A 24,505-nucleotide genomic window follows, 5' to 3' on the forward strand; every position below is an offset into this window, starting at 1 on the left:
GTTGCACATTAAAATGATACTGGAAAAATGATGAGAATAAAAAAACTTCACGGTGCTAATGGTGCTTCAGACATCCGGTAGCAAGCACCCGACCCCTGTTTACAGTTACGTCTAGGGTGCTGGGTTCATTCTTTGCCTCCCTGAGAAAGTCACTGACGGGCAGACTCGGAAATAATGAAACAAAGTAAACGGTCTCACCACTTCAGAAATAAATTCTGAAATTCTTCTTTATACGTTATTGAAAGCTCCTTCTGAAATTCAAATGCTCATAGACATAAATAGGACGTTTGACTATAGTCTGAAACAGAGACATGCCCCCGGCGTAACAACAGTCTAAAGATGGTCCAGCTCTAATGTCCGCACGGCGCCGGGGGCTCTGCAGGTGTTCCGCCCAGCACAGTGCGGCAGAACCAGCGTGCCTGTGGAGTCCGAGGAACTGGACAGAATATAGATTCTCCCATTATGGCTTATTAGTTTATCATTCTATCTGAAACTGACTTTCCGCATTTGCAACCCTTCAGGGTTTTGAGGATTAAATAATATAATTTAATACCTTGCTGTGTGCATGGTGCATACCAGATAAGCAGGAGGTTACTCTGAATGTAGTTCCTTCCTACACCACTTACTGTCTTAATAAGGAGATAAGAAGCCCCTGATTTCTGTAAGGTAATGAATTCTATTTATCTCAAACTTTGAGGAAAAACAACAACCTAACAAACCTTTATAATAAGCCATCTAACTAACTAAAATAACACTAAATAGTCAAAACTCTACAAGAAAATTATGACATCATCAACATACTTGGATGCTCCAAAGGAACGTTATCAACAGCAATATCCAGGCTTCCGGGGATGGTCTGCATTTTGCTTACTCTGTCCGCCCTGTGAAAGTATGTCAGCATGGAAACATACAAAGACACACACACACACACACACACACACACACACACACTGAATTATTCCAGTTGTCAAGAAAAAAAGTCAACTGTAATTCTGAGCTTTGATAAAGGTAGATAGTAGGATCCCAGCCAATCTTGTGGATGACTTTATGTAGCTAGTTGATTTTGAAAACTAAAATTTATGGGATATTGCCAATAGAAATAAAAACCAGGGAAGGGGTCAAGTAAAAGACACACTAAAGAATGTTTTAAATTTATTTGCACCTACTTCTGATAACATTTACATAAATAACCAAACAAGTATAACAGTAAATGTAGTTTTCAGTAATGAAAAGTACTGACTGGTATTTGAACTGGTTTCAGTGATTCATTCACTTTCATGATGCATCTTAAGAAGTTTTGAGAGCAGCACTGGATTTCACTAGAGATGCTAAGTGGACGAGTCTGCTTTTCTCCTCTTCGCCCACCATCAAGGAGGACAAGGAGCCTTACCCTGCTCTTGGTCTTTCTGCCTTCTCCCCCTCTGTAATGCATGCAGACACTCCCTTCCTGCCTATCCCTGCTCTCCACTCTGCGAATCTTAAATCCTGACTCTCGAGTCCTTGCATTTCTTTCCCTCTCTCTATGAAAGCTTTCGTGCCCAACTTCCTTTAGAGTACAGTGAAAGTGGCTGATAACACTTCAAGTGCTCTCCCTTTTAGGAAATCTACATTGACAGGTGGAATAATTATGATGGTAGGTCAGAGCCAGCTCTTTCCAGCTTGTGAGAACTGATTGTTAAAGTTTCAGTTATTTTGCCTACCCAGTGTTAAACACACCATTATTAAAAATGACATTACATAAGCTTACCATTAAACAAATTATACTAAAGCCCAAGGTAATAAGTACTACTGAAAATTCATCACTTACTAATCATTTTACTATGTGATAAGATTATCCATGATCTTGAGGTTATTTATATCTATCTGTATGGTGGAAACGTTACAGAATGGCGTGCACATTTCTTCCCAACTCTGAATTTGGTAAAGCCCCATTGGTATCTTGAAATCAGCAATGGTAGGAGAATTTACACCATAGAAATTGGCCATCAGTACAAATTAGTCCCCCCCCCCCCCCATAGGGTTAATTGGTAAACATTTATGAGCACAATACAGAGACTAAATGCCTTAGGTGTGAGGTGTCAATGAAATAATTTAATGTCTCGTCAGTATGGCATTGGTAGTCTAGACACCCTCTAACTGCCGTAGTGGGAACTTCCTTTGCTCTACACTGATAACATGGGTTTTATGAGAGAAATGTCTTTTCCTGTTTGTATCAGATTACTCCCAGATCTTCTGACCATTCCCTTCTCAGCATTTCAACTTTTCATGCTTTTGGTACATTGGCAAGAAAGTGAAGAGAAAAAGCACTATTAATTTCCGCTTAGTAGTTGTGGGAAGGCCGTGGTGGGGGTTTGGCTCAGAGAGGTTGATTAAATCAAGGGGCGTGATCTCCCAATATAAATACATCACAAAGAAGTACCCTTGGTTCAGGGCCTCCTCCAGGACTTCACTCCTCACCTTTATTTCGCTTACCAAGGTTTGATTACTTTCCAGAACCAAACAAAAACATTGGTAAAACTTTGCTTACAATAGAAACACATCTTCTATTGAAGATACAGAAAAGATAATCATGCTTGTTTCATAGTAATATGCTAATTCTGTTTTGGATATACAAAGTTAATGGGTAGTGGATTGTTGACTCTGAGGTAGGAGAGGCAGAAAGTTAACATTTGGGAGAAGAGGGAAGGGTACAAGAATCGCCTGTGTATCAGGGGACTAATCATTTAAGATAAATCGTTGGTCATGAAAGATCCTGTCATAAGACAGTGATTGTATGGTGATTAATTTTTAAAATGTGGCTTTGTATTTTTCCTTTTCTAGCACTAACTTCCATCATTTTGTCCCAAAGTATTTGAATGATGGAAATATGAATTATTGCATTCACAGCAATGAATTGCTCTGTAAAGTTGCAAAACATAGTTCTAAAGTTCCTGAACACTCCTCCCATTTAGTGGTGTCTGTGTCCCCTTCCTTTGGATCTAGGCTCTGTGACAACTTGATAGCATAGTATGGCAGACACGGCACTGGGGCACGTTCTCAGCTCCAGTCTTAAGAAACTGGCAGTTATCATTTTCTGTCTCTCGATATACTTACTTTTAGAACCCAGCCATGAGAAAACCATAGTAGCTCGTGGAGAGGGTCCCATGGATAAGACCAAAGTCTCTAGCCTACAGCTCCAGTGAGTTCTCAGTCAACAGCCAGTAGCAACTTGGGAGTCATGCAAGGAGCCACCTTAAAAGTCTATCCTCTGGCTCTAGTTGACCTTGCCCAGCTGATGCCCCTCATCTAGCTATGCTCAAATTATGGACTCAAGAGTAAAATAAGTGATACTGTTATCGTTAAGTCACTAAGTTTTGAGGTGATTTGTTACATAGCAATGAATAACTGACATCGTTTAATGGTCCACACTCCTTCCATATAATTATGGTCAGTATACTCTTGAGGATATCATTTGGGCATATGTGAAGTCATATGCAAAACATCTGTATTCTGGAGGAATTTAGACACTTGAGAATAAGGTAATAAAGTATTGTTTATGCATAAATTACAAATTAATAGTAGCAATGGAGCTGATTTATGTCAATTTCAAGAGTACCCAAAACATCCTACCTTCTATAATCTGACACAAGTTTAAGTAGGTCCTCGGTTGAAATCTTGCTACTTTCTTGTCTATATAATGGTGAAAATCTTGAGTCTCTGTCCACATTTCCCTGGTTGTCCTTAAATACTGATCTGAAAGAAAAGAATATTTATTTAGGTTGGCATTTGGATAGTGTTTACTGAGTTATGTTTTTAAGCTGATTAAAATGTTTAGCTTCCCATTTATAATGGAAACAACTTCCATTATATAAAACATACAAAATAAAAATACAAGAAAACTTCTTAGACAAAAGTTTCATTTAAACACTATATTTATATTTGACTTTTTATTTTCAACTCAGTATCTAAAGTGACAGCAGCCCATCTTATAACCACATTTATTTATAATTTAGTAACATATCAAACCTTTGAGTACTAGGGACATTGAAAGGAAAGGAACATGTTCACTATTTCCTGAGCAAGCCAGGGCCACTTCAGTTTGGCTGGTGCCATTAGGTTTTACAAGTATAAGAAAAGGGATAAGGGGATAAGAATATGAATATGGGTTCAGAGGGCCAGACTGTTGAAACATTGTCATGGAGATAAATGTGCCCAAGTTCCAAATTTTACGACAGAAACAAAAATAAAATGGAGTCAGAATTAAATAATGGGACTACCATGAATCTAAATCATTTACTTCCTTCCTTGATCCATTTCAGTGGAACTACATAGATTCAGTTAAAATACATAAATTGTTTTCATCCAAGTGATATAGTGATGGCAGGCAATACTTGCTGACAAGTGAGTATACACAGCACCGTCAATGTCAGCTTCTCTTCATCATTTGTCATGCTCTGCCTACCAAAGAAAATCAGACGCATGTGTAATTGATTTTTCTCTAATGTTAGAGAAATGCTGAATTTTTATTTCTCCTAGCTTGAGGACCTTAACGAGGCTATTTTATTACTCTTGAAATTAACCAAAGGTTTCAATGCTCAGGCTGAAATGGCCATTTAAATGGATATCCGATCATAGATCTTTAATGTTAACTAATATAGAAAATGTGCCAGAAATTTATCAGAATTATATTTTTAGAGTCCTTCAATCTGTCTTCTCATTTTTCTCTGTTAAGTACTGAGGCAAAAAAAGGTCCGCTATCGGATAACACTGAGGAAGCAGAATGAAAAGTTTTAACGTGAAGATTATTTTTATCTGAATATAATACAGGGCTTGTACGAGTATGTGGCATGTTGAAACAAATATGATGTGTTTCCCAACATGGGAGAGATGAACAGAGCTTGAACAGGATTTAAAAAAATATTAACCAGACACTGCAAATATATTGATAGACATGAGTTGTACAACCCGTTTTCGCTCTTATCCACAACTCTGTTCTAGAAATAGCTCACTTACATTGGACACACTGTAAAAACAATTAGGAGCACAGCACCAGGAAGTGCTGCTTACAGTACCAGACACCCTGTTCTTGCTTCATAAATATGCTAATTGGCAAGAGAACACAGAACTGACTCATGTATGCAGATGGATTCAGGGTGTTTGGGACATGGTGCCTCATTCCAGTTGCCACAGTTGAGCAATGATCAGTATATGGTGAGGGTCTCAGAATCATCCCATTTGGGGTACGTTTGAAGGAAATGAGATGTTTAGCCTAAAGAAAAAGAACCTTCGGTGTACCTGAGAGCTTCATTCATAAGCAGTATGAATAGCTACTATGTACAGAGAGAACTGGGCATATTTTTTGGTGTCTATGGAAGACAAAATATTAAAGTGATTGCCAGGCAGTTTAAAAATATTTGTCACAAAATGACTGATCAAATCAGTAGAACCACAGAAAGAACCACAGTGGAAGGCACTCGACTTTTTGTCCCTGGAAGGATTCAAACAGAGGTTGACCAACCATTTGTTGGGGATGTTGTTGCCCTGTGTACCTTCTCGAAGTATAGAGATACAAAAATAAAATGTTATTTTCATCTCATTTAATTGTAGAGAAGATCCAGTGTTGTGCGCCAGCCCATTTAGAACATTGCATGAAACAGAGTAAAAGAAATAACAGTCTTGGCAAGGATTTAGGGCACCTATGATTCTGGGGGTAATATGCATGGGGAGGGTTCCATTTTACAACATGATATGTTTGTAAAGGTTGATTTTCTCCTGAATCAATGAATGCAAAACACTCCATGTAGCCGCTGGCGTGCATTTTCTTTACCTACCTTCCCCAAAGATAAACATTTTTACTGTAAAATGGCACCCCAGCTGGTGTCAAAGATTAGAACATGCAACAAGTTAATTTCAGATAAGATTTTTTACAGCAATGAGCAGTGCGTTGCAGTGGGTAAGATGGCTAGATCGGGGTCAAAACATGGTCGTAAGCTAAACTGTTATTCTACCTTCTTTAGTGACAGTGATTTTAAGGGCCAACGTGTTTTAGGGTACACTCAAAGCTATACTGTGAAGAAAATGGCAATCTAGAAAATATAACAGAAAGGAGTAGTAGCCAGAGAATGAGCAGTATCGATAGGGTATTGAAATCTGTCAGGAACCTAGCTTACGTCAAAATGACATGAATAACAACGAGCCGTCCTTTGATTCGGTCAACATTTATTTGAAGCAATTTCCACATCATAAAGGGAAAATTAAAATCTTTGATTGCATCTGATATTTATTTTTGTGGTTAGATAATGGAAATGATCTAACATAAAATCTTTAGAACTGTACTGCTAACCTTTTTTTTTCCCTCGGTTGCTGGAGATGTCTATATAAATCGAAAGCATATATTTATATACAGAAATTAGTGGCATATATGGTTCTCTAACCTACAACCAAACCACTCATAAGGCATGGCATTCATGTAGCATGAGCTTGTGGTTTTGTTGGTTTTCCTGTCCTAGACATAATTACTTTAATAGTTGGTAATATTGTCAGCTTCCCTAGAAACTCCATCGGTCTTTCTTCGAACATATTTTACTAGAGAACTTGAAAATAGGATCGTTACTTCTCCTTACTGCTTGTGATGGGTAATTCTTTTATTTGTTTCTCTCACATTATTTTTCATTGCCAAAAAATGTACTATAAAGGGAGACTTGTGAGGTGAATGTGATCTCCACAAATCATAATACTCATGTGAGAATAATGACTTCTAATAATGGGTATCTTTTGTTGGGTACACATCTGTGCTCATTAATCCTTGCAAGAGTAAATTAGGTATTATCATTCTTCTATAGCACATTTAAAAAATTGAGGTAGCCCTGGCTGATGTGGCTCAGTTGGTTGAGCATTATGTCACACACCAAACGGTGGCAGGTTTGATTCCCAGTCAGGACACATACCCAGGTTGTGGGTTTGATCCCAGGATAGGGTGTGTACAGGAGGCAACTGATTCATGTTTCTCTTTTCAATCAATGTTTCTCTGTCTCTCCATCCCCTCCCTTCCTCTCTCTTAAAAAAATTGTTTTAAATTTTTTTTTAAAAAATGACAGGTAAATACAGACCATAAGTACTTGCCTAAGTTCACTTATCTAGTAAACAGAGTTGAGATTTCAAACCCAGCTCTGGCCCTAAAATGCCTGGTTCTAAAACCCCAGAACAACATTGGCCCCTTAAAGAGAAAATATGTCCATCATTGCAATTTTGCTGTATTGGAATATTTCACTTCTGCTAAGGAATATTTTGCTTCTATTTGTCCCAATAGGTTTTCTTGTGAGAACTGCTGAGAATATTTATCAATATGAAAAAGTAGAGCACACAAATGACCAGTTATCCTTTTTTTTTTGAAGTTTATGAGAAATAAAAACCATGAAATTTATCACAGAGGGTTCAATATATCTCACTCACATATTTTTCATGCAGAATATCCTGGCATTAATTGTCCCTGGAGGAGAGTGGGCAAAGGGAAATACGGTGATATTTATGATCTGCTTTAAGCCATGTGCATCTGCCCCTGCCATGGTACCTACTGCCCACAAGCAGGTGTTGCCAACTTCCTTCTGTAGACGGGGACCCTGGGAATCGGGAAGGAAACCTGCCCGAAGTTACACATTATCAGTGGTGGCCTGATCTGGACCCTCTGTAAACTCCTTGGCCGGTTTCCTTCCCCCCTATTACGAGCCCCTGCAGACTGTGTGAGCCCAAACGTTGGTTTACTGCTGCCCAGATTTCCACATTTCTCTTCCCTGCACTTACCTGTCCCAACTGGAAGTAACACCTTCAAAACGATAGCACATATGGGTGAGTTTACTCTGGCTATGGTCTTCGCTGGGGACGGGGAGACCTAAACATGGCATAAGTCACAGGTTCTCTCTTCCTTCTGGATTTTAGTTACTGCCATTGGGACAACGTTATCAACATTCAAATGAATCTTCAATAGGCTGTCTCATTCTGTCGCACTTTTACTCATTTGGTTTGTGCACTGCTGACTATTTTTTCCCCTATGTCTAAGCTAGGCTCTTCCTCCTTTAAGAAATTCTCATACTAATAAAGATGCAAAGAGATTGAGGAGGAGGATAATGACGGGTATTTGAGTAGATCCAAAGAGCCATTTTTGTTCTTTATGCCGAGGTTCTATTTCCAGGAGGATGATACCACCATCAATGTCCACATAACTCGTCATTTCTATCAGCATCAACTGCTACTGATACATTTAGCTATGCTAATTGGCACCGAAATCAAAGAGAATTTCACTGATCAATCTGATGGTTTCATCTAGACAGCCCCATACAGACCTGTGCTCTACGCATAGATAAAAATATGCCGCTGCCTAAGAAATCAGAGCGAGTCCATCTGAAGTTTATGCACACCAAACTCTCAGGGATCATATAATGTCAGGTGTTTGAGAAACCAAATATATATATATATAATAAACAAGTTGTGACTTTGATTTGATCCTACCAAGAACCCATAGTACACCTGGTCAGGCCACACTGTACCCATGTCACGGTCCCAGTCTATTATGAGTTGTCTTGCTAAATTGTCTTGCAAAACACATTTCTGGGGAGCAGGTGTTTATAAAGATGAACACATTAGCATTATTCTAGGTAACACCGTAACGCAATAACACAATAACAAGTAACACAGAGGTGTTCAAAACTGAAGCTTCCGCCCTGGCCGGTTTGGCTCAGCGGTTAGAGCGTCCACCTGAGGTCCGGAGAGGCCCAGGTTCAGTTCCCGCTAAGGGCATGTACCTCGGTTGCAGTTTGTCCCCGGCCCTGGTTGGTCGTGCGGGTGGCAGCCACTCGATGTGTCCCTTTCACATCGATGTTTCCCTCTCTCTCTCTTCCTCTCCCTCCCTCCCACTCTGTCTGTACAAAAAATGGAAAAATGTCCTCGGATGAGGATTAAAAAACAAACAAACAAACAAAAAAACAACAACAACAAAAAACCTGAAGCTTCCAATGCAGACTAGAAATGCATTTCTATTCTGTTGGTTGCGATTTTCAACCTACCTCACTGCCCAGGCAAAGGGCATGCGGTATTTCCCCAACTTGCTGCAGAATTGCCTGTTGGATTTGAGTATCTTTTGTGCATACTAAGGGAAAAGTACATAATATGTGGTTTAGAACATCACTTTACAAACTGCCCGTGTAAAATACTAACAAATACTTCTCTGTGTTATCTTTCACTGAAACTCAGTGGAATTCCGCCTTACTGGCCCCTGGATGAGCCTCTTAAAGAGCGAGATGACAGTTTCTGTGTTCAAACTACTGAATACAGTAGTTTGGTTTATGTTTTTTTTTTTTTTTCTAGTTTGGAAATTTCAAATGTAGAAAATACCCTTGTTTTGGAATACCAACTTCTTTCCTTTCTTCTGACTTCAAAAACCTTAAACTATTGAGTGGAGAGTATTGTCAAGTTAACAGTCACAGTCTGTCCTGTGTTTTCTTTTATTTGTTCTGGCAGAGGTCGGCAAGATTATTCTGTAAGGGTCGCACAGTAAATATACTGGGCTATACGGTCTCTGTCACAGCTTCTTAACTCTGCCGTTGTAGCAGGAAGGCAGCCATAGACGATCCAGGAATGAATGAGCGTGACTGTGTTTCAACAAAACTTTATTTACAAAGCAGGTGGCAGGCTGGATTTGGTCCACACATCATTACTTGCCAAACCCTGAATCTCATAAATCTGTTCTAATCTCATAAATCTGCTCATAGATCTGGCCTAAACTGTCAGATTAATCCTAACTTTTCATTATTGCTAACACGTCAATCCTTGGAGTTAAAACTTTATGCACATTTAAATTTCTTTCTACGAGTAGATCATCAAAAGCCAGAAAAAGCTTAATCAAACATAAACCAAGAATATATACTTTAAAATTTTCCTGATGAATATTCATTTCACTAAGCAAACATTTTGAGAATTAAATTGATCAGACTGGCTGATTCATCAGACTGAGATTTTATTTCCTGAAACCCACTGGAATTCCGCGTGGAAAAGATGACGCACTTACCTTGTTAGAGTCTGGGTTCTTAATGTAAGGCTCAGCCCCGCTGGCAATGTTTCCCGTCAGAACTTTCTCGATTTTGGCCACCAAAACAATGTCAGAATGTGGATTGCTTACAGAGAATATGGCCTATGTACAAACAAATGTTAGGATTAATAAACTAATAAGCATCTAGGAAACCACACTGAAGACATTTACAAAATCCCACCTTTTTTTGGGAAGAACAGCTGTAAGGACATTTTTTTGGGCAACTGCCCCTCTTACTTGGGGGATTGGTAACAAGGAGACCACGTTTTCCCTCCCACCACGTGGAAACAGTGCAACCTGCTTCGGAAATTTCAGCCATTCCTCTGGAAATCCCTTGACACGCGGTTCTTCTAGCTGCCGCGGGGTGACCGTGTCGATGTTTCCGTTTTCCAGAGCCACGGACGCCCCCGAGAGCATCTGCCTGACGGCAGTGTGGTTTAGGTCCACGTGAAAATCCGCGGACATCTTCCTGCCGTCTCTGAGGTCATACAGTGCCACGCTCACGAAAAAAGGCTCAATCTGCGGGAGAAAGAGAGAACCGATGGTTTTGACAAAAACTGACCAAACAGACAAATAAAAAGATCCCCCTCAAACCCCTAACCTGCTCAAAAATTCTAAATGCTGCCAGAGTATCACAGAAACTAAAGAATATTCAAGAATGAATAGCTTTTCAACTAGAAAAACATCAAAGGCAACAGATCAAATAAAACAAGGACTAAAATAAACAAATCTATGCATATGTAGTTTCACACACATTACACATGTGTACATACATGTGTATGAATAATTATACATGTAATTATCTATAAGCATCTAAGGCTGCAATGTGCTTACAAAAAAATAACGTTTTTTACTTTTGTTTATGCTACTTAATTTTATTGAAAATTTTTTTTTCTTTATTGAATTTTTTTTTTAGAGAAAGAGGAAGGGAGAGGGGTAAAGAGATAGAAACATCGATGAGAGAGAACATCGATTGGCCATCTTCTGCATGCCCCCACTGGGGATCAGGCCCTCAACCTGGTCATGTGCCCTGAAAAATAATCGAACCAGGACCTCTTGGTGCATGGGTCAATGCTCAACCACTGAGCCACACCAGCCAGGCTATGTTACTTAATTTTAATTTGATGCCAATCATCTGCCAGTATTCTGTGGTCAAGCAGGCTATACACAAAAAACAAATGACATAGTTCATCGTTGTAGACTCACTTATGCTGTGGATTGTACTGAATGGTTAACAGGTTTCTCTTGCTCTTTGAAATGAAGTGATATGGCTAGCTTATAACAAAGGTTTTAGTTTAATGGCTTAGTATTAGCAATATCTATCAGCTGCCTTACTGCTAGAAACAGAACAGAACAATACGTAAAAAATGAAATTCAATAAATTATTTTTGTAATGAAAAAACCAAAAGTTTTATATTTTACCAATTTAATTTATTTCGCAAAAACTCCTGATTTGTGGTAGTGGTAGTCTGCCAAGAGTTGAAAAATGCAAAAATTACACACAAATAACTCAGGCAGGAACACAAACACATTGAAGGTCAGAGAAAAAAATCCTTATTATTTTCCCTGAATTGCTGCATTTTGATTTTCATTTCTGTTTAGTGAGTAAAATAAAGGACCTCCATTGATAATCCATCAGAAATTAAAGCTCATATAGTGATTCATTTATTTCTCCCAACCCAGCTTTTCAGCTTAAATGTCAAATCTTACTCTCCGAGTCACTAGCTTTTCACTAAGGATTCGTTTAATAAAGCACCTTCAAAGCCTAACAAATGAAGTCATGGGTTTCTTATGTTTAGAGTTTTGTATTCCTCTTAAAAGAATTCAAGAACATGACATCGTAAATGTCACTCTGCTGCAAAACTGCTTTATTATTTCAGATTTTTGGAATCAATTCCTATTTTCAAAGAAATACTTTATACTATAAAACCATCAACCTGACTTTGGTTTCCCATGACTGACTGAAAAATTACATGCTGTCAAATAGTTTACTCATCATGGAAAGTTCTTTTAGGCTGTTTTTTTTTAGAAGCGTATTCATTAAATGTAGCAGTTGGCTGTTTAGCCGCTTAAAGAGATATTTCAACTAATTTAAAAACATGTTCATTGACTTGAAGACAATAGGTTTAAAAATAACTACATTAATAAAAGAGTGTCATTGAAGAAATATGCAAGGATTTAAAAAAAAAAAGCCATTACATGACACACTGCTGCTGAGTTGAGGTCAGGCTGTTTTATTGATTGTTTATATCACTGCTTATAAGTACAATGAAATTATATTTTAAAGAAACACTTTTGTTGTTTTTTAACATTTGTATCAGCTGTGAAAGAAATGAAAACTATACAGATGTGCAAAGCACTCCAAATGCACCTCTCCCTCTGGCTGACAGATGTGGGAGACAGAGAAGCCGCTCTCTGGACTTCTGTCGCTTCTCTTGCTTGGGACACTGGCCCAAATGCAAACGCTGGGCTTCTGAATATGGGTTTTTGTCCAAAAAAGAGGAATCTCGTGAAGGGAGTCATATGCCCCTAGCCTTGGGAAGAAAAGCCCATTATCTTTGAGTTTTAGTCTCTACACTTGACTTTCTAACTGCACTTCAGGATGACCCTGGTCAAAAAAAAGCATTTATCTGTATTTTATAAGATGATTAAGTGAACAGGGCGGAGGGGGATAATGGGGGGAAAAGGAGAGGCATCTGGAATACTCTCAACAATAAAGATTTAAACAATTTTCCCTGATATTTCTAAATAGTAGTTTCACAAAAACAAGTTTCCAGTGCTTTTTGTTTTGTGTTTCAAATCCCGAATCAAAAAGGATGCTCTGATGGCCCGGCCTAACACTTCTACTCCATATAGGTTTCTCCCGCTACACCGACACCCTCCATGTTCCTACGTCCCCTGGGTTCCTCTCTGGCTTCGTGTGACTCAGCTTCTCAGCACCTGTCCACATTGCTGGCCCTTCCTCTCGTGGCATCGTGCCGCACTCTTTCCTGGTCCATCTCTATTTAAATGGTCATTCCTTCTTAGTCTCCTTTGGTCACGTCTCTATTAAATGTTTGGTTCTTGTCCCCTTCTCTATGTACATGAAATTCCACCCCTCCAAGTCACTGCCTTGACCAGAATTCCAAGTTTATACCTCTGTTCATGGCCAGGCTCTTGAATTCCAGACTTGTGTTGAGTCTGCTCAGTGGACATCTCTGTTTGGTTATCTAATAGGCCTACCTGGCTTAACATGTCCACAGCGGAATTTTTGACCTGTATCCCCCAAATCTGCTCTTACTACAGTCTCATCCTCTTAGTAAATGCCTCTATCATGCATAGAACTGCTCAAAGAAAAATCAAGGAATCATCCTTGAGATTTTCCCTTCCCTTCTGTATGTCCAATCTACCAGAAACACTTGTCAGCTCAATTTACAACAGAGCAGTCAAATCTATCCATTTCTCTCCTCCCTTGCCATCCCTGGTCCAAACCAGGCAATGAACTGCGGAAGGAGCCTCTTAATTTCTCTCCTGATCGACCCTTGTTTCCTCTAATGCATTCTTCTGCTGGATGTTTTAACAACACAAACTATATTGCATCATTTTAAAGTACTTTAAACCTTGGAATAGCCCCCATTCACACTTAGGATCAATCCAGAGTCTTCGCCACAGCTTATGAGACCCTGCCCAACCTTACCTTTTACTGCTTCTCCCACCTCCCCTTGGTCTGCCCTTCCCCTTGCTGTCTCCTTCCAGGTCCTAGAACGTGCCAAGACTTACCTGTCTCAGGGTATTCACCCCTGCTCTTTCCTCTGGCCATCATGTTTTCCCCTGACCTGACTTTACCTTTCTCAACCTATAAGTCTCTGTTCAAATGTCACCTCCTCAGGGAGGCCTCCCTGGCTACCCTATCTAAAGTCATCATGCCACAGTTCCTCTGCAGCATCTCTCTCTCCACTGATTTATTTCAAAGAACTTTGCACAGTGAGCAATTATCTGGTTAATTTATTTGTTTAATTTGCTCTTTTTAAAATTATTACTTTTTATTAATTAGTTTATTTTTGTTACAGATGTTTCTCCTCCCCCCCAGACACCCTATTCCTTATCCTGCCCCCCCAAGCATTAAATTATTAATTTAATCTTCAAAAGGCCAGGCAGCGTGCCCATTTTTCCCTGCTGTTTCCCCAGGATCTGGTAAGAATCTGGCTCCCAGTAGCGCACCGAGTAGGTATTTGCTGAAAAATGAGTAAACTTGACTTCAACTATTTTCTCTCTTGCTCTTATACCTAGGGTATAGTTACTGTTACAAAACACAAGGAAGCTTCATTTTGGGGGAAGATTCTTACTGATGACACATTTCAACTTTAGTTTCCTTGTCAACATGAATCTCACATGTCACATTTCAAAGCAATTTGCACGTAACATAATAACAGTGAGTATTTAATAAATGATTACTATGCACCAAGCACTATCTAAGCACTTTCCATATACAGCCTTATTTAATCTTCACAACGACAACTTGAAATAGTTACTGTTGTTATTACCCCACTTACAGAAGAGGAGCTGAGTGTAGGCCAGTTGCTTGCCACCGTGGCAGAACTCATAAAGGGGAAAGTCAGGCAGTCTGACCTGGGAGAGACACACGTCACCTGCTTCTCCTCATTAAACCTGACATCTACAGCACGGACCATTCTCCCGGTACTACGCCTGAGAGCAGGAGGCTCCGGGAATCAGTGAGGTGACGAAAGACCCAAGGGCAGTGGGGGTTAAAGTCTCTGGAAAGAGTTCATCCTTTCTGCCAGCCACTCACCATCACAACTAACAAGGTTCCCTCTCAAAGAGATGTCTATGTGTGGAATTGTGTGTGTACAGTGTTAGAAGAAAAGTAATGCTGTGTGTGCCTTCTAAAAGCAAATGTGGCCTGTATCACGGATCTGGAAATAAATTTTCTTCTTTGAGGTGAAAGATGACAGTTGTAAGATGAGTTATTAGAAATTAGAACAGAATGCATTAAAAAATAACAAAAGGTAACATGCCAATATAGTGACTTGTTTATTGACGGTAGGATTATGAGTGATTTTTATTTTCTTTTTTATAGAAACATTTAATAATGCCGATGCTCACAAAATGCACCCTTCCCACCCATACATTTGCAGTTAGTATAGAACTGTCCCCTGGAATGTTAAGGACTCTCAAGAGGGTAAACTTAGTAGAAAAAGAACCTTGTATTGATTTAATGAGCAGTGTGGTATATTCCAAATATCTGTGGAGTACCACTTTTTTTTCCCTGCCATTTACATGTACCAACTGTACTATTATTTATTTAATATTTATCTGATATTATTTCACTTGATTCAACATTTGGCCTTGTCTTAAACAGTAATAACTGTGAAATTACAGGGTTGATGTGTTCATTTTAATTATTCTCTAACACACATGAAAATAAACATAAATATTAACATAAAATGTCAATTAAAAAGCCATTTCGAGTACTACCTAGAAGATACAAACAGTATCTTAGGAAACTCAGAATCACTATGCTAATTTAATGGAGCGGATCCTAGAACACAGTTCCTTTGATGCTTCTTCTTTAAGTTAACATAAAAAAAATTTTATGGCAGTACACTGACAATTCTATTTCAGAACTTGTGCACTTTTGTCATGTGGAAAAATGCTGTCAGTCACCCTCCCTGGTACACGAGACGCTGTGAACTTCGTGCTTGAAGTGATTAGGGACAGAAAAGATTTTGAGTGGGGTCATGGGCTTGGCTGATGGGCACAGGAAATAACAGAAGAACAACTTACATTCGTTATTGGATCACTTTCATTCTCCGTAACGCATCCCTGAAGGTTGAAGTTGAGAGCTTTACAAAGGATCATGATTCTCTTGGCAGCTTTTTCTTCAAATGGTTTGATCCCAGACTCGGGTTCTAAAGGATCCTTTTTCTGAAGTTTCAAGGTCTAAAAAAAATTTTTGACAGTTTTACTCCATGAACATCCACCCACACAAACACAGAAATTCTAAAGTACAGACCATAGTTGTATGGATCAAGTTCATGTCAGCTTAGAAAGAACCCCAACTTACATCTATATCTGGATCCATCGAGAAGAGATTGAGCCGCTCCATGTTTCGAGTGGCTTTGACAGTCTCTTCGGTTTCTGTGAGGTACTGCAGAGAACACTGTGTCAGCTCTTGTCTAAACAGCCAGGTACTTACAGCCCAGCCCCATCCACATGGCAAGAAGTAGCCCCTAAGTATTATCACGGTTTTAACATCATCCATGAACACTGGGCAAACCTCACAAAAACATGCATTATTTTTTAGAGTTTTGTGTTTCTTTGCCTAAATCTTAAAAAAAAAAGGGAGGGGGGATTTCCATCTTTTCCATGAAAGCATGAACTGATAAGCAATGCGAATTTATTTGCACAATAAAGTGTCAGCTTTATTACTTTTGCAAAGTCTGGATGTAGGCTGTTCTCTGAAGAATCTGTTTCTTCTGGTGTGCATTCACATGGGATAGAATTATCCAGCGGATCTTGAAAAGATACATGAAGACGGGTTATTAAATAATACTCATGAATCACACATTTCTCTAGTGACATATCAAAAGTGAGTTAAAGCCAAGAGCAATGAAAGATGGATATTGGTGAACAGATGCTTCAAATGCCTCCTGGCTCCGTACTCCATATTGTGAGCAGGTATCGGCTGGGAAATCGGACCTCTGATGATCCTTTGGGGTTCTTTCCATGACACCATCCTGTGCCCATAAGAACTCTGAACCCTTATAATACTACATTTATACCTGGGGCTGTCTTACTTACTTCATCAATCCATACTGACCTTTTCTTATACATATTAATATTTTTGATACTTCTGATTCTTAGGCCATCAATTTAAAACGCACATTAGCTTCTGTTCCTTAAACTCTCTCTAAGACTGTAAACATTAATATTCTAGTTGAATATTATTAAGTAAATAATTAATATAAAATATCTCCTATGGTGCCTACTAGTTGTGTTAACATCAACAATGGTTTTCTTCCTCATTATCCCATGACTTGTTCACTTTAAAACATATGATACTTAGACTACTAGAACTTAAAGACACTTTGGTTTCTAACGTACCATAATGCTGTGCAAGATATCTTAAAATAGTTTTCCTTTGGGAGGAGTGACTGACTGTGAAGGTGAACTTGTCTTCCACATCATTATAGACCTGTTTTTCTACCTTTTCACCTTTTCTTTAGTCTAACTTCTCTTTGCTTAGAGTGAATTAGAATCTTTTGAGGGAATTAGGATGGGTAGAAACACATTTATTTTCTTATAAAAATCTCTAATGTTATGCAAAATTTATGCAACTTTCATATATACATAAGCTGACCTCACTCAGTGTGGTCTAAAAGCACACATGACATTCCTTTCCATTAAAAGGCAGTAATGCATATCCACCTTTACAGGTTATAATGTTAATTAATTAATTAGAGTGAATGAAAGGTGATAAAACACAAAATAGCCCCTCAATGGTAATATCTCATCAGACCTGGGTGCATTTTTGATACTGCTGACAAATGCTTCCCAACATCATTTGCTGGGTATCAACCTCAATTCATTGTCAGTCAACTCCAAATCGTTCCTATGTGTGCTGACACTCACTATTCAGAAAAAGTAAAGATTTAGGGGTAATTTCCTGGAGCAGTTCTCTCAGGGACGGATGGGCTAGACCTGCCAGCTACTACAGCTTCTAGAGGTGAAATGCCCTAAGTGCACAGGCTGCACTTGGCTAAGGAAGGGAGGGGGCTGCGTTGCTCTCACCCAGGCCCAGGTCCGTGAGCTCTGCGCTCCGCCGACCCTGAAGGGACCCCTCAGGGCTGATTTGCAGGATGCGGCTGAGGGTGTGGATCCATTCCTCCATATCTGACTCTGTTTCAGCCGCCAGCACAAAATAGGTCAGGTCATTCATTTTCAATTCAAAGGCGTATTTTCTTAGTCTGTTATTCTTCAGTATAAAAGGAAATAAAGAAAAACAAAAAACAAAACACCAGATAAATAAGTCTTAGAGAATGAGCGAGATATTTTATGGGGTCCTGGTGGGTCCAAAGTTTTTCCATACAGGTAGGTAACATAAAGAAATCTTCTAAACCCAGGACCCAAATTTAGATGGACATGAATCATTCTGCAATTCTAATACAGGTATCCAACTCTTACTCACTCTGTTTTCAAGTCTTCAGAGCCCCCAGATTGTAATAAAGCAAAGTCTAAAAGTCTATATACTTAAGATAATGCAACGTTGTATAAGTAAAATCTAAATAGGAGAGGAACAAGAAGATGGGAGTGTTATCATATAAAATTGTGGCTAAATATCAAGTATACTTTTTTTTTTTTTTTTGAGAATAGGGTTGCTATTCTTGGTGGCAAGAAAAAGTAATTTTTAATACCCTCTTGGCAAAGTCTTCTTTCTTTGGGATGCCTTCCCAAAATAATTAGTTCCTTTCAACTTCCACCACAACACAATTACAACCGCAAATACAAAACTTACTAAACACTTGCCATCTATATACCAGGCACTGTGCTGAACATTTTACAATCATTATTTTATTTAAATCTCCCAACAACCTTATGAGGAAAATCATATTATTGCATTTAACATATGATGACACTGAGGTTTGCCGAGATAAAATGTGTTAGAAATTACATGGGCAGCAAGTAGCAAAGAAGAGAATTAACCTCTTTAGACTTGAACACCCACTGAGGTGACCTGGGTACAAAGAAGATGCTCAGCGAATGCCATTCTCCTTCCTTGCTACTTCCCTGGCACAATCGCACACCAAAGGGGTAGCTGTGGCCTGGGAGGTAAGAAATTCTCTAAGTGCTGGGAACAGACAGTGGGGCAACATAAATGCCTCAAGAAAAAAGTAAAATTTGGAAATTGAAAGAGAAAGAAGAATTAGCGAAAAAGCTAACTGTGATTCTCACTGTAAAACGTCACAGCTCAAATGCCACTTTCTACACCCTTCCAAGGACAAGCTATTTGCTCCTGCCCATACTTCTGTATTATTGTCAAGTATTGCAATTTCCTTGCCACGTAACGACTCCCTCGCTGGCTGGCTCTTTGATTCGTCCACGAGACTGGTAAGAGCAGAAGCTGCCTAACGATCCTCAATGCTCAGGGCAGTGATGACATTCACTCATAAAGAGGTGTCTGTTGTGTTTGTATTTTGTGCCAGGCAAAAACAGACACAGTCTCTGCCCTGGCAGAACAGGGGAGACAAGCATTAACCTATAAAGCACACAAATGGGAAACTGGAAGATAAATGTACTTACATTTTGTATGAATATATTGAAGAAGAGGTAAAAAATCAAAGTATTAAAAATTCTTTTTGAGCCCTTGCTGATTTGGCTCAGTAGTTAGAGCACTGACCCCCAGACTGAAGGGTCTCAGGTTTGATTCCCAGTCAAGGGCATGTACCTGGGTTGCAGGTTCGATCCTCAGCCCCTGTCGGGGTTATGCTGGAGGCAACCAATCAATGTATCTCTCTCACATGGATGTTTCTCTCTTTCTCTCTCTCTCTCCCCTTCCTCCCCTTCCACTCTATCTGAAAATCAATGGAAAATTATCATCAGATGAGGACTAAAAAAAAATCCTTTTTGGAGAACAGAATTGTTATTGCCATATGAGAATACAGCTGGTCTCATGAGAGCACAGGACCGGATAGCTTTGACTAGTAAAAGGCCAGAGCTGCATTTTGAAAAAATTATTTTGGCTGCAGTATAAGCAGTCAGGACTTGCCAGAAAGGCAGTGGCCTCAAGCTTGAGTGTGCAGAGCAAACATCTAGGAGGTGTCTTCAAGGATGCTCATTCTCATCACGGAGGTCCACTGAACCACCTATAACCCTGGCGACACAGAGTGCTTACGGACAAAGACCAGTTGGTTGAGAGCAAGTATAAAAACGAGAGACAGGTTTCTTTAAAAAAACAAAACAAACAAACATAGGAAGAGAAATAGACAGGAAAGAAAGAACTAGAAATGCTGAGAGTTCAGAGCCTAGCTATGGCTAGGATATTGCTAGTTATTTGACAACAGCAAAGGCAAGCCCATTTCAGTGTTGTCTTGAAAACAGACCAGTTGAAGAATCTCCTTGACTAAGCTGATGTGGGAAATAATGAGAACTGGGAGATGCAATTATGTAAAATGCTGATATTGGGTCCAAGTTAAAAGTGGCTTGAGCTACAGCCTGCTTTCCAATGCCAATGCTAAGAAACTAATAGAAATTTTAGAAAGAAAGCATTATGAAATATAAATAATCTTGATTTTTTAAATTGCTTTTGTAGTCAAATGAATTGAATATTGTCACCAACTTCAACAATTGTTATTAAAAATATTTTTAAAAATGTAAGCAAAGTATAAGCCTTTGTTTCTCACAAAGGGGTATTTATAAATAAAATACACATCTATTTATAACTGTTCAGAACCCAGTTATATCTTTTTCTATTTGGAGTAAAATAGAACTGCTGGCAGTGTGGAGAAGTTGATGTTGGGGAAGATTAAGATGCTAAGTGGTTTTCTATCTCACTCTACAAACAATGGCATATAAACCAGCAAAAAAGAAAGAACAGAAATAAAAAATCAATGGGCCATTTTAATAATCTTGAAATGCAATAGTTAAATTGTTACAATGGTATTGAAAAGTAAGCATATTCTTTTCACTCCCCCAATTTCCCTGGAATTGGTGTCCGCTTTGGCCCGTGCAAACACCGTGTTCATCCCTGGTCACCACAGCCCAGCCACATGCTTCATAAATAATAGAAACCTGTGAATATGTCCTAATGCTATCTGATGTGTTTAATGAGTTGTAGCAAAGTGATTGGTTTCCACAATATTCATCTGGAAAGTTTCTGAAATAGATACTCCAAGGAAGCCACTGATGCCAATGGAGGACTGCAGGTCGAAGAAGGAAGTCACTCAGACAATATATTCCAACATACCAGGTATGATCTAGCTTGTTTCTACAGAATTTTGCAGAAACAAAAGAAGAGTTGTCAAAGGAAACACGTAACATCAAATCCAGTTTACTGGTAGTGGTGGCTACCATCCACCAATTCTTTCCATTCTCTGTGTGTATATTTGCTCACTCACTAAAAAAAAAAAGTATTGGCTACCTTCTATGTGCCAAGTACACAGCATTAAAAAAAAAAAGTAAAACACTTGCCCTTATTGAACTAACATTCTTCTGCAATGGAGTGTCAATAAACAAATAAGTAGAACTATAACATATATGCTATGTGTAATGAAATATAATATACCTTCATGCAGGGACAAATATAATTTTATTCTTGCATGTATTATCAGAATCTAATGTTTGAGATGAGTCACTCGTGTTTTATTTGAATATGCTGATACGTTTTTTTTCTGTGCATCCTCCCACAGGCTGGAAGCTCCTTGAAGACAGGAGCCACATCTAATTCATATTTGGCTTTCCCACAAGACTTTGCAATAGAATAATTCAATATATATTTGCCGAAGTAAATCCTGCATCTAAAACTCACTGCTTAGAATTGCACGTGGCACATCTTTGTAGTTTCCTGTGCCCATGTGGCTCACATAGGATAAAGGTGTGTGTGTACATATGCAGCTGTGCCCACTTGATGTCAAAACCAAAGCATTTCCTTGGGCATCTTTCTGTAATTATGGACATTCCTGTGCCCCAGATCTAATTTTGCTATTTATTAGTTCTGACTTGGGAAAGCTACCTAGCTGTCTGAGTTTTATTTTAATAAACTGGGACAATAATAATGAATGTTCAATAACCAGTGTCGAATAATATGTTAAATGAAGAGTCTTACAAGTGTCATTCTGGCTTTGATTGCTATCATGAGCAGCGAGATTCTTTAGAGCCAGAGTTTACCAATGGGAGGTTAATTCATCATATTTGGCTTCTAGATTTGTTTTCCTTGGCAGCTACACGTTTCTCTTCCCCTTTGACTGCCTTTATGTGGGCATGCACACTCCAGTTCCACGCCGTCCAAGCTGCTCCCTCTCTTCTCCCAACTGTCCCTACTTTCCTTACATACTGGGCAACCTGAGCTGCAGAAGGCATCTGAGCTTCCAGCCTTTGGTTAAGCACATAAGGCCATTGCTTTAGACCCCTTATCCACCAGGTGGCAGATCCAGCATCTGTGAGAAAATAAACAGTGTTCAGCACCCCGCCATGTAATCCCCATGTAAGCTTGTATAAAGTGATATCAATCATTATCACTGTTGTGGGTGGGGTTCTAGGCATATGGGGTTCCTGGGCTATTCATTCTCTTTACAGTGGCAGGACGTGGAGTAGACGGACGGATGGATGGATAGATGGATGGACCAAAAAATGAATGAATATATGAGAAGACTCTGACCAAAAAAAAAAAAAAATAGAATAACGGGCCTAAATAGCCCTTAGTCCCACATCAAAAAAGAAGCAAACCCCGAAATTCTGCTCCAGATTGGGAGAAAGGGTACAAAATAGATCTAATACTATTTGATGGTCTTACAAAAAAAAAAAAAGTAGAAAACTATTGCTAGTCTTTCTTTTACCAAGATCCAGGAAATTAGGGTAAGAGTCCCCCTCTATTTGTGGTAACCCTTGAAATGTATTTCTAAGAATTCCAGGGATTATTCTTAGGAAAACACAATGATATAGCGTAGGTCTGAATGGCTTGCTCACTAAAGAGTGTTATAAGCATAACTCTAAGGATACCAGACAGTAGGTAGCACTTTATTAGCCAAAGTCTTTGTTCCTCTTTGCCTTGTTATCAAAGGGAAACTGACAATGATTCTGGACAAAATAGGTCTGACTTATTCGATTACTCATTTGCTCTGTGCTTTTGTGGATGGTGTTTCATCTCTAGGCACATTGTGTGTCTGAGGGCTTGCTGTAGCAAAGACTAAACTCACACTACACCTCGTTCAGGACATTCTTTCCACGTGCAAAACCTTGCAAGTCAGAAGGAGCTACAAGCAAATATGCTTAGAATTGGGACACAGACACCAGGTGACAAGTGACCTAGATGTCCACCTTCCCAAAGAGATGTCAAGAAGCTGGAAGTCCCTCCTTCTAGAAAAGGTTTTAAGTTCTTGATAAAGAGAAATATAAAGGAAGGGGCATAGAGCTGAACCCTTCAAAAGATATAATAAATGTTCCCCAATATTTGGAAAATGAAGTAGGAATATTTAATTATGCTTTAACATGCAATGTCTATGTTGGAGAATCCTAGCTACAGGCCCATATTTTCTGTGCAGACTTCTAGCTGCCTCAAGAGTTCACCGCTGTTCTGTGCAACTAGAACGTTCCATAGGGAGCGCCATTGACAATCGTTAGATATGGGCCCGTGTCCCTCTCTGGTTAGGATTTCAATAGGAAATTTCCAGTGCCTAAGCATAGTTCCTAGCATGTCATAGGCACTAAGTATGTATAATAAATAAATGAATGAATGAATGGATGGATGACCACATTTAGGTAGAAATTTCCGGAAGGTAAATTAAGATTTTCCAGAAAGGCTTTTCCACAATGGAATGTCTATCTTCCCAAGTTGTGACCTCTGTAATTAATGGAAAGACTAGGGAAGAAAGGCTAAATCCACACCATCTCCCAGATCCTTTTCACATGTTTGCACATTTATTCTAGTTTTACAGAGGAGGAAGCTGAAATCAGAGAGCTTAAGCAATTTACTTCAAGCCCTCAGACAGTAACTGGTGAAACTAAGATTTCAACACTGGACTGTACCCTAGAATACACTTTCTTTCCAAGGCACTTCTTAGACAGAAAATGAAACACCTCTAAGAGGTTCCCATATCAGAAGGTCAGATTTGAGTGCTAAGGCGTATTTACAACAGAGTTACATACTACATACTTGAAAGAAGAAATTATGTATTATCTGTATCTCTGCCAACTTAACATATAACAAGGGCTACAAAGGCATTTCCTCAAAGATGATGGAGCAAGTTTGGCAGTCCGAATGGAAAAGAAAATACGTTTTTCAGTAGCCTATGAAACGTCGTTATTGATCTTTAACCTATTGCTAAAGAAATATTTCTAAAGTCAAAGAGCCTCCTTTTAACCAACAATAGAAAACTATCTCCACCCTCCATTAAATCCTTATTTCCCTTTCCCTAGAGAAAGTTGTCACCTGCGTTGACATTCAATTCTCTCTCACTTGTGTCATGCTCGGCAACTCTTAATTAATTTTTTCTTTTTAAAGTTCGGCATTATTACCTTCTAGAGGAAATCTAGATTTTAATAGATGACCCAGCCAAAAATAGGCTGGACCTAAGTCCCTGGAGGAAATCCTGCTTTGCATCCATGTACCAGGTGCGCCTGGTAATCCGAGATGCAATTGCAGCTGCCGAGCAGGCTCTGTGAATGCCCATGGGAAGAGAAGGAGCTGCTCCTAGTGGCCTGTGATCAGCAAACAGAACCCCCAACCTCTCA

At 39.1% G+C, this 24,505-nt stretch overlaps 1 protein-coding gene across 7 annotated transcripts in view; it reads right to left on the reverse strand.

The window, feature by feature from the left end:
* The window catches only part of DOCK10 (dedicator of cytokinesis 10), a 241,489-nt gene that overhangs the window by 66,208 nt on the left and 150,776 nt on the right, over positions 1 to 24,505 (reverse strand). For all 7 annotated transcript variants that reach the window (XM_036253285.1, XM_036253284.1, XM_036253282.1 and 4 more), the window contains 9 exons: positions 17,852 to 18,035; positions 16,490 to 16,575; positions 16,125 to 16,208; positions 15,845 to 16,000; positions 10,358 to 10,579; positions 10,040 to 10,162; positions 9,039 to 9,121; positions 3,610 to 3,732; positions 802 to 881 (listed from right to left, as the gene is read on the reverse strand). In XM_036253285.1, the coding sequence (XP_036109178.1) occupies positions 802 to 881; positions 3,610 to 3,732; positions 9,039 to 9,121; positions 10,040 to 10,162; positions 10,358 to 10,579; positions 15,845 to 16,000; positions 16,125 to 16,208; positions 16,490 to 16,575; positions 17,852 to 18,035 (1,141 nt within the window). The remainder of the gene's footprint in view (positions 1 to 801; positions 882 to 3,609; positions 3,733 to 9,038; positions 9,122 to 10,039; positions 10,163 to 10,357; positions 10,580 to 15,844; positions 16,001 to 16,124; positions 16,209 to 16,489; positions 16,576 to 17,851; positions 18,036 to 24,505) is intronic.

The sequence above is a fragment of the Molossus molossus genome, unplaced genomic scaffold (assembly GCF_014108415.1).
Source record: "Molossus molossus isolate mMolMol1 unplaced genomic scaffold, mMolMol1.p scaffold_m16_p_11, whole genome shotgun sequence".
NCBI classification, from domain to species: Eukaryota; Metazoa; Chordata; class Mammalia; order Chiroptera; family Molossidae; genus Molossus; species Molossus molossus.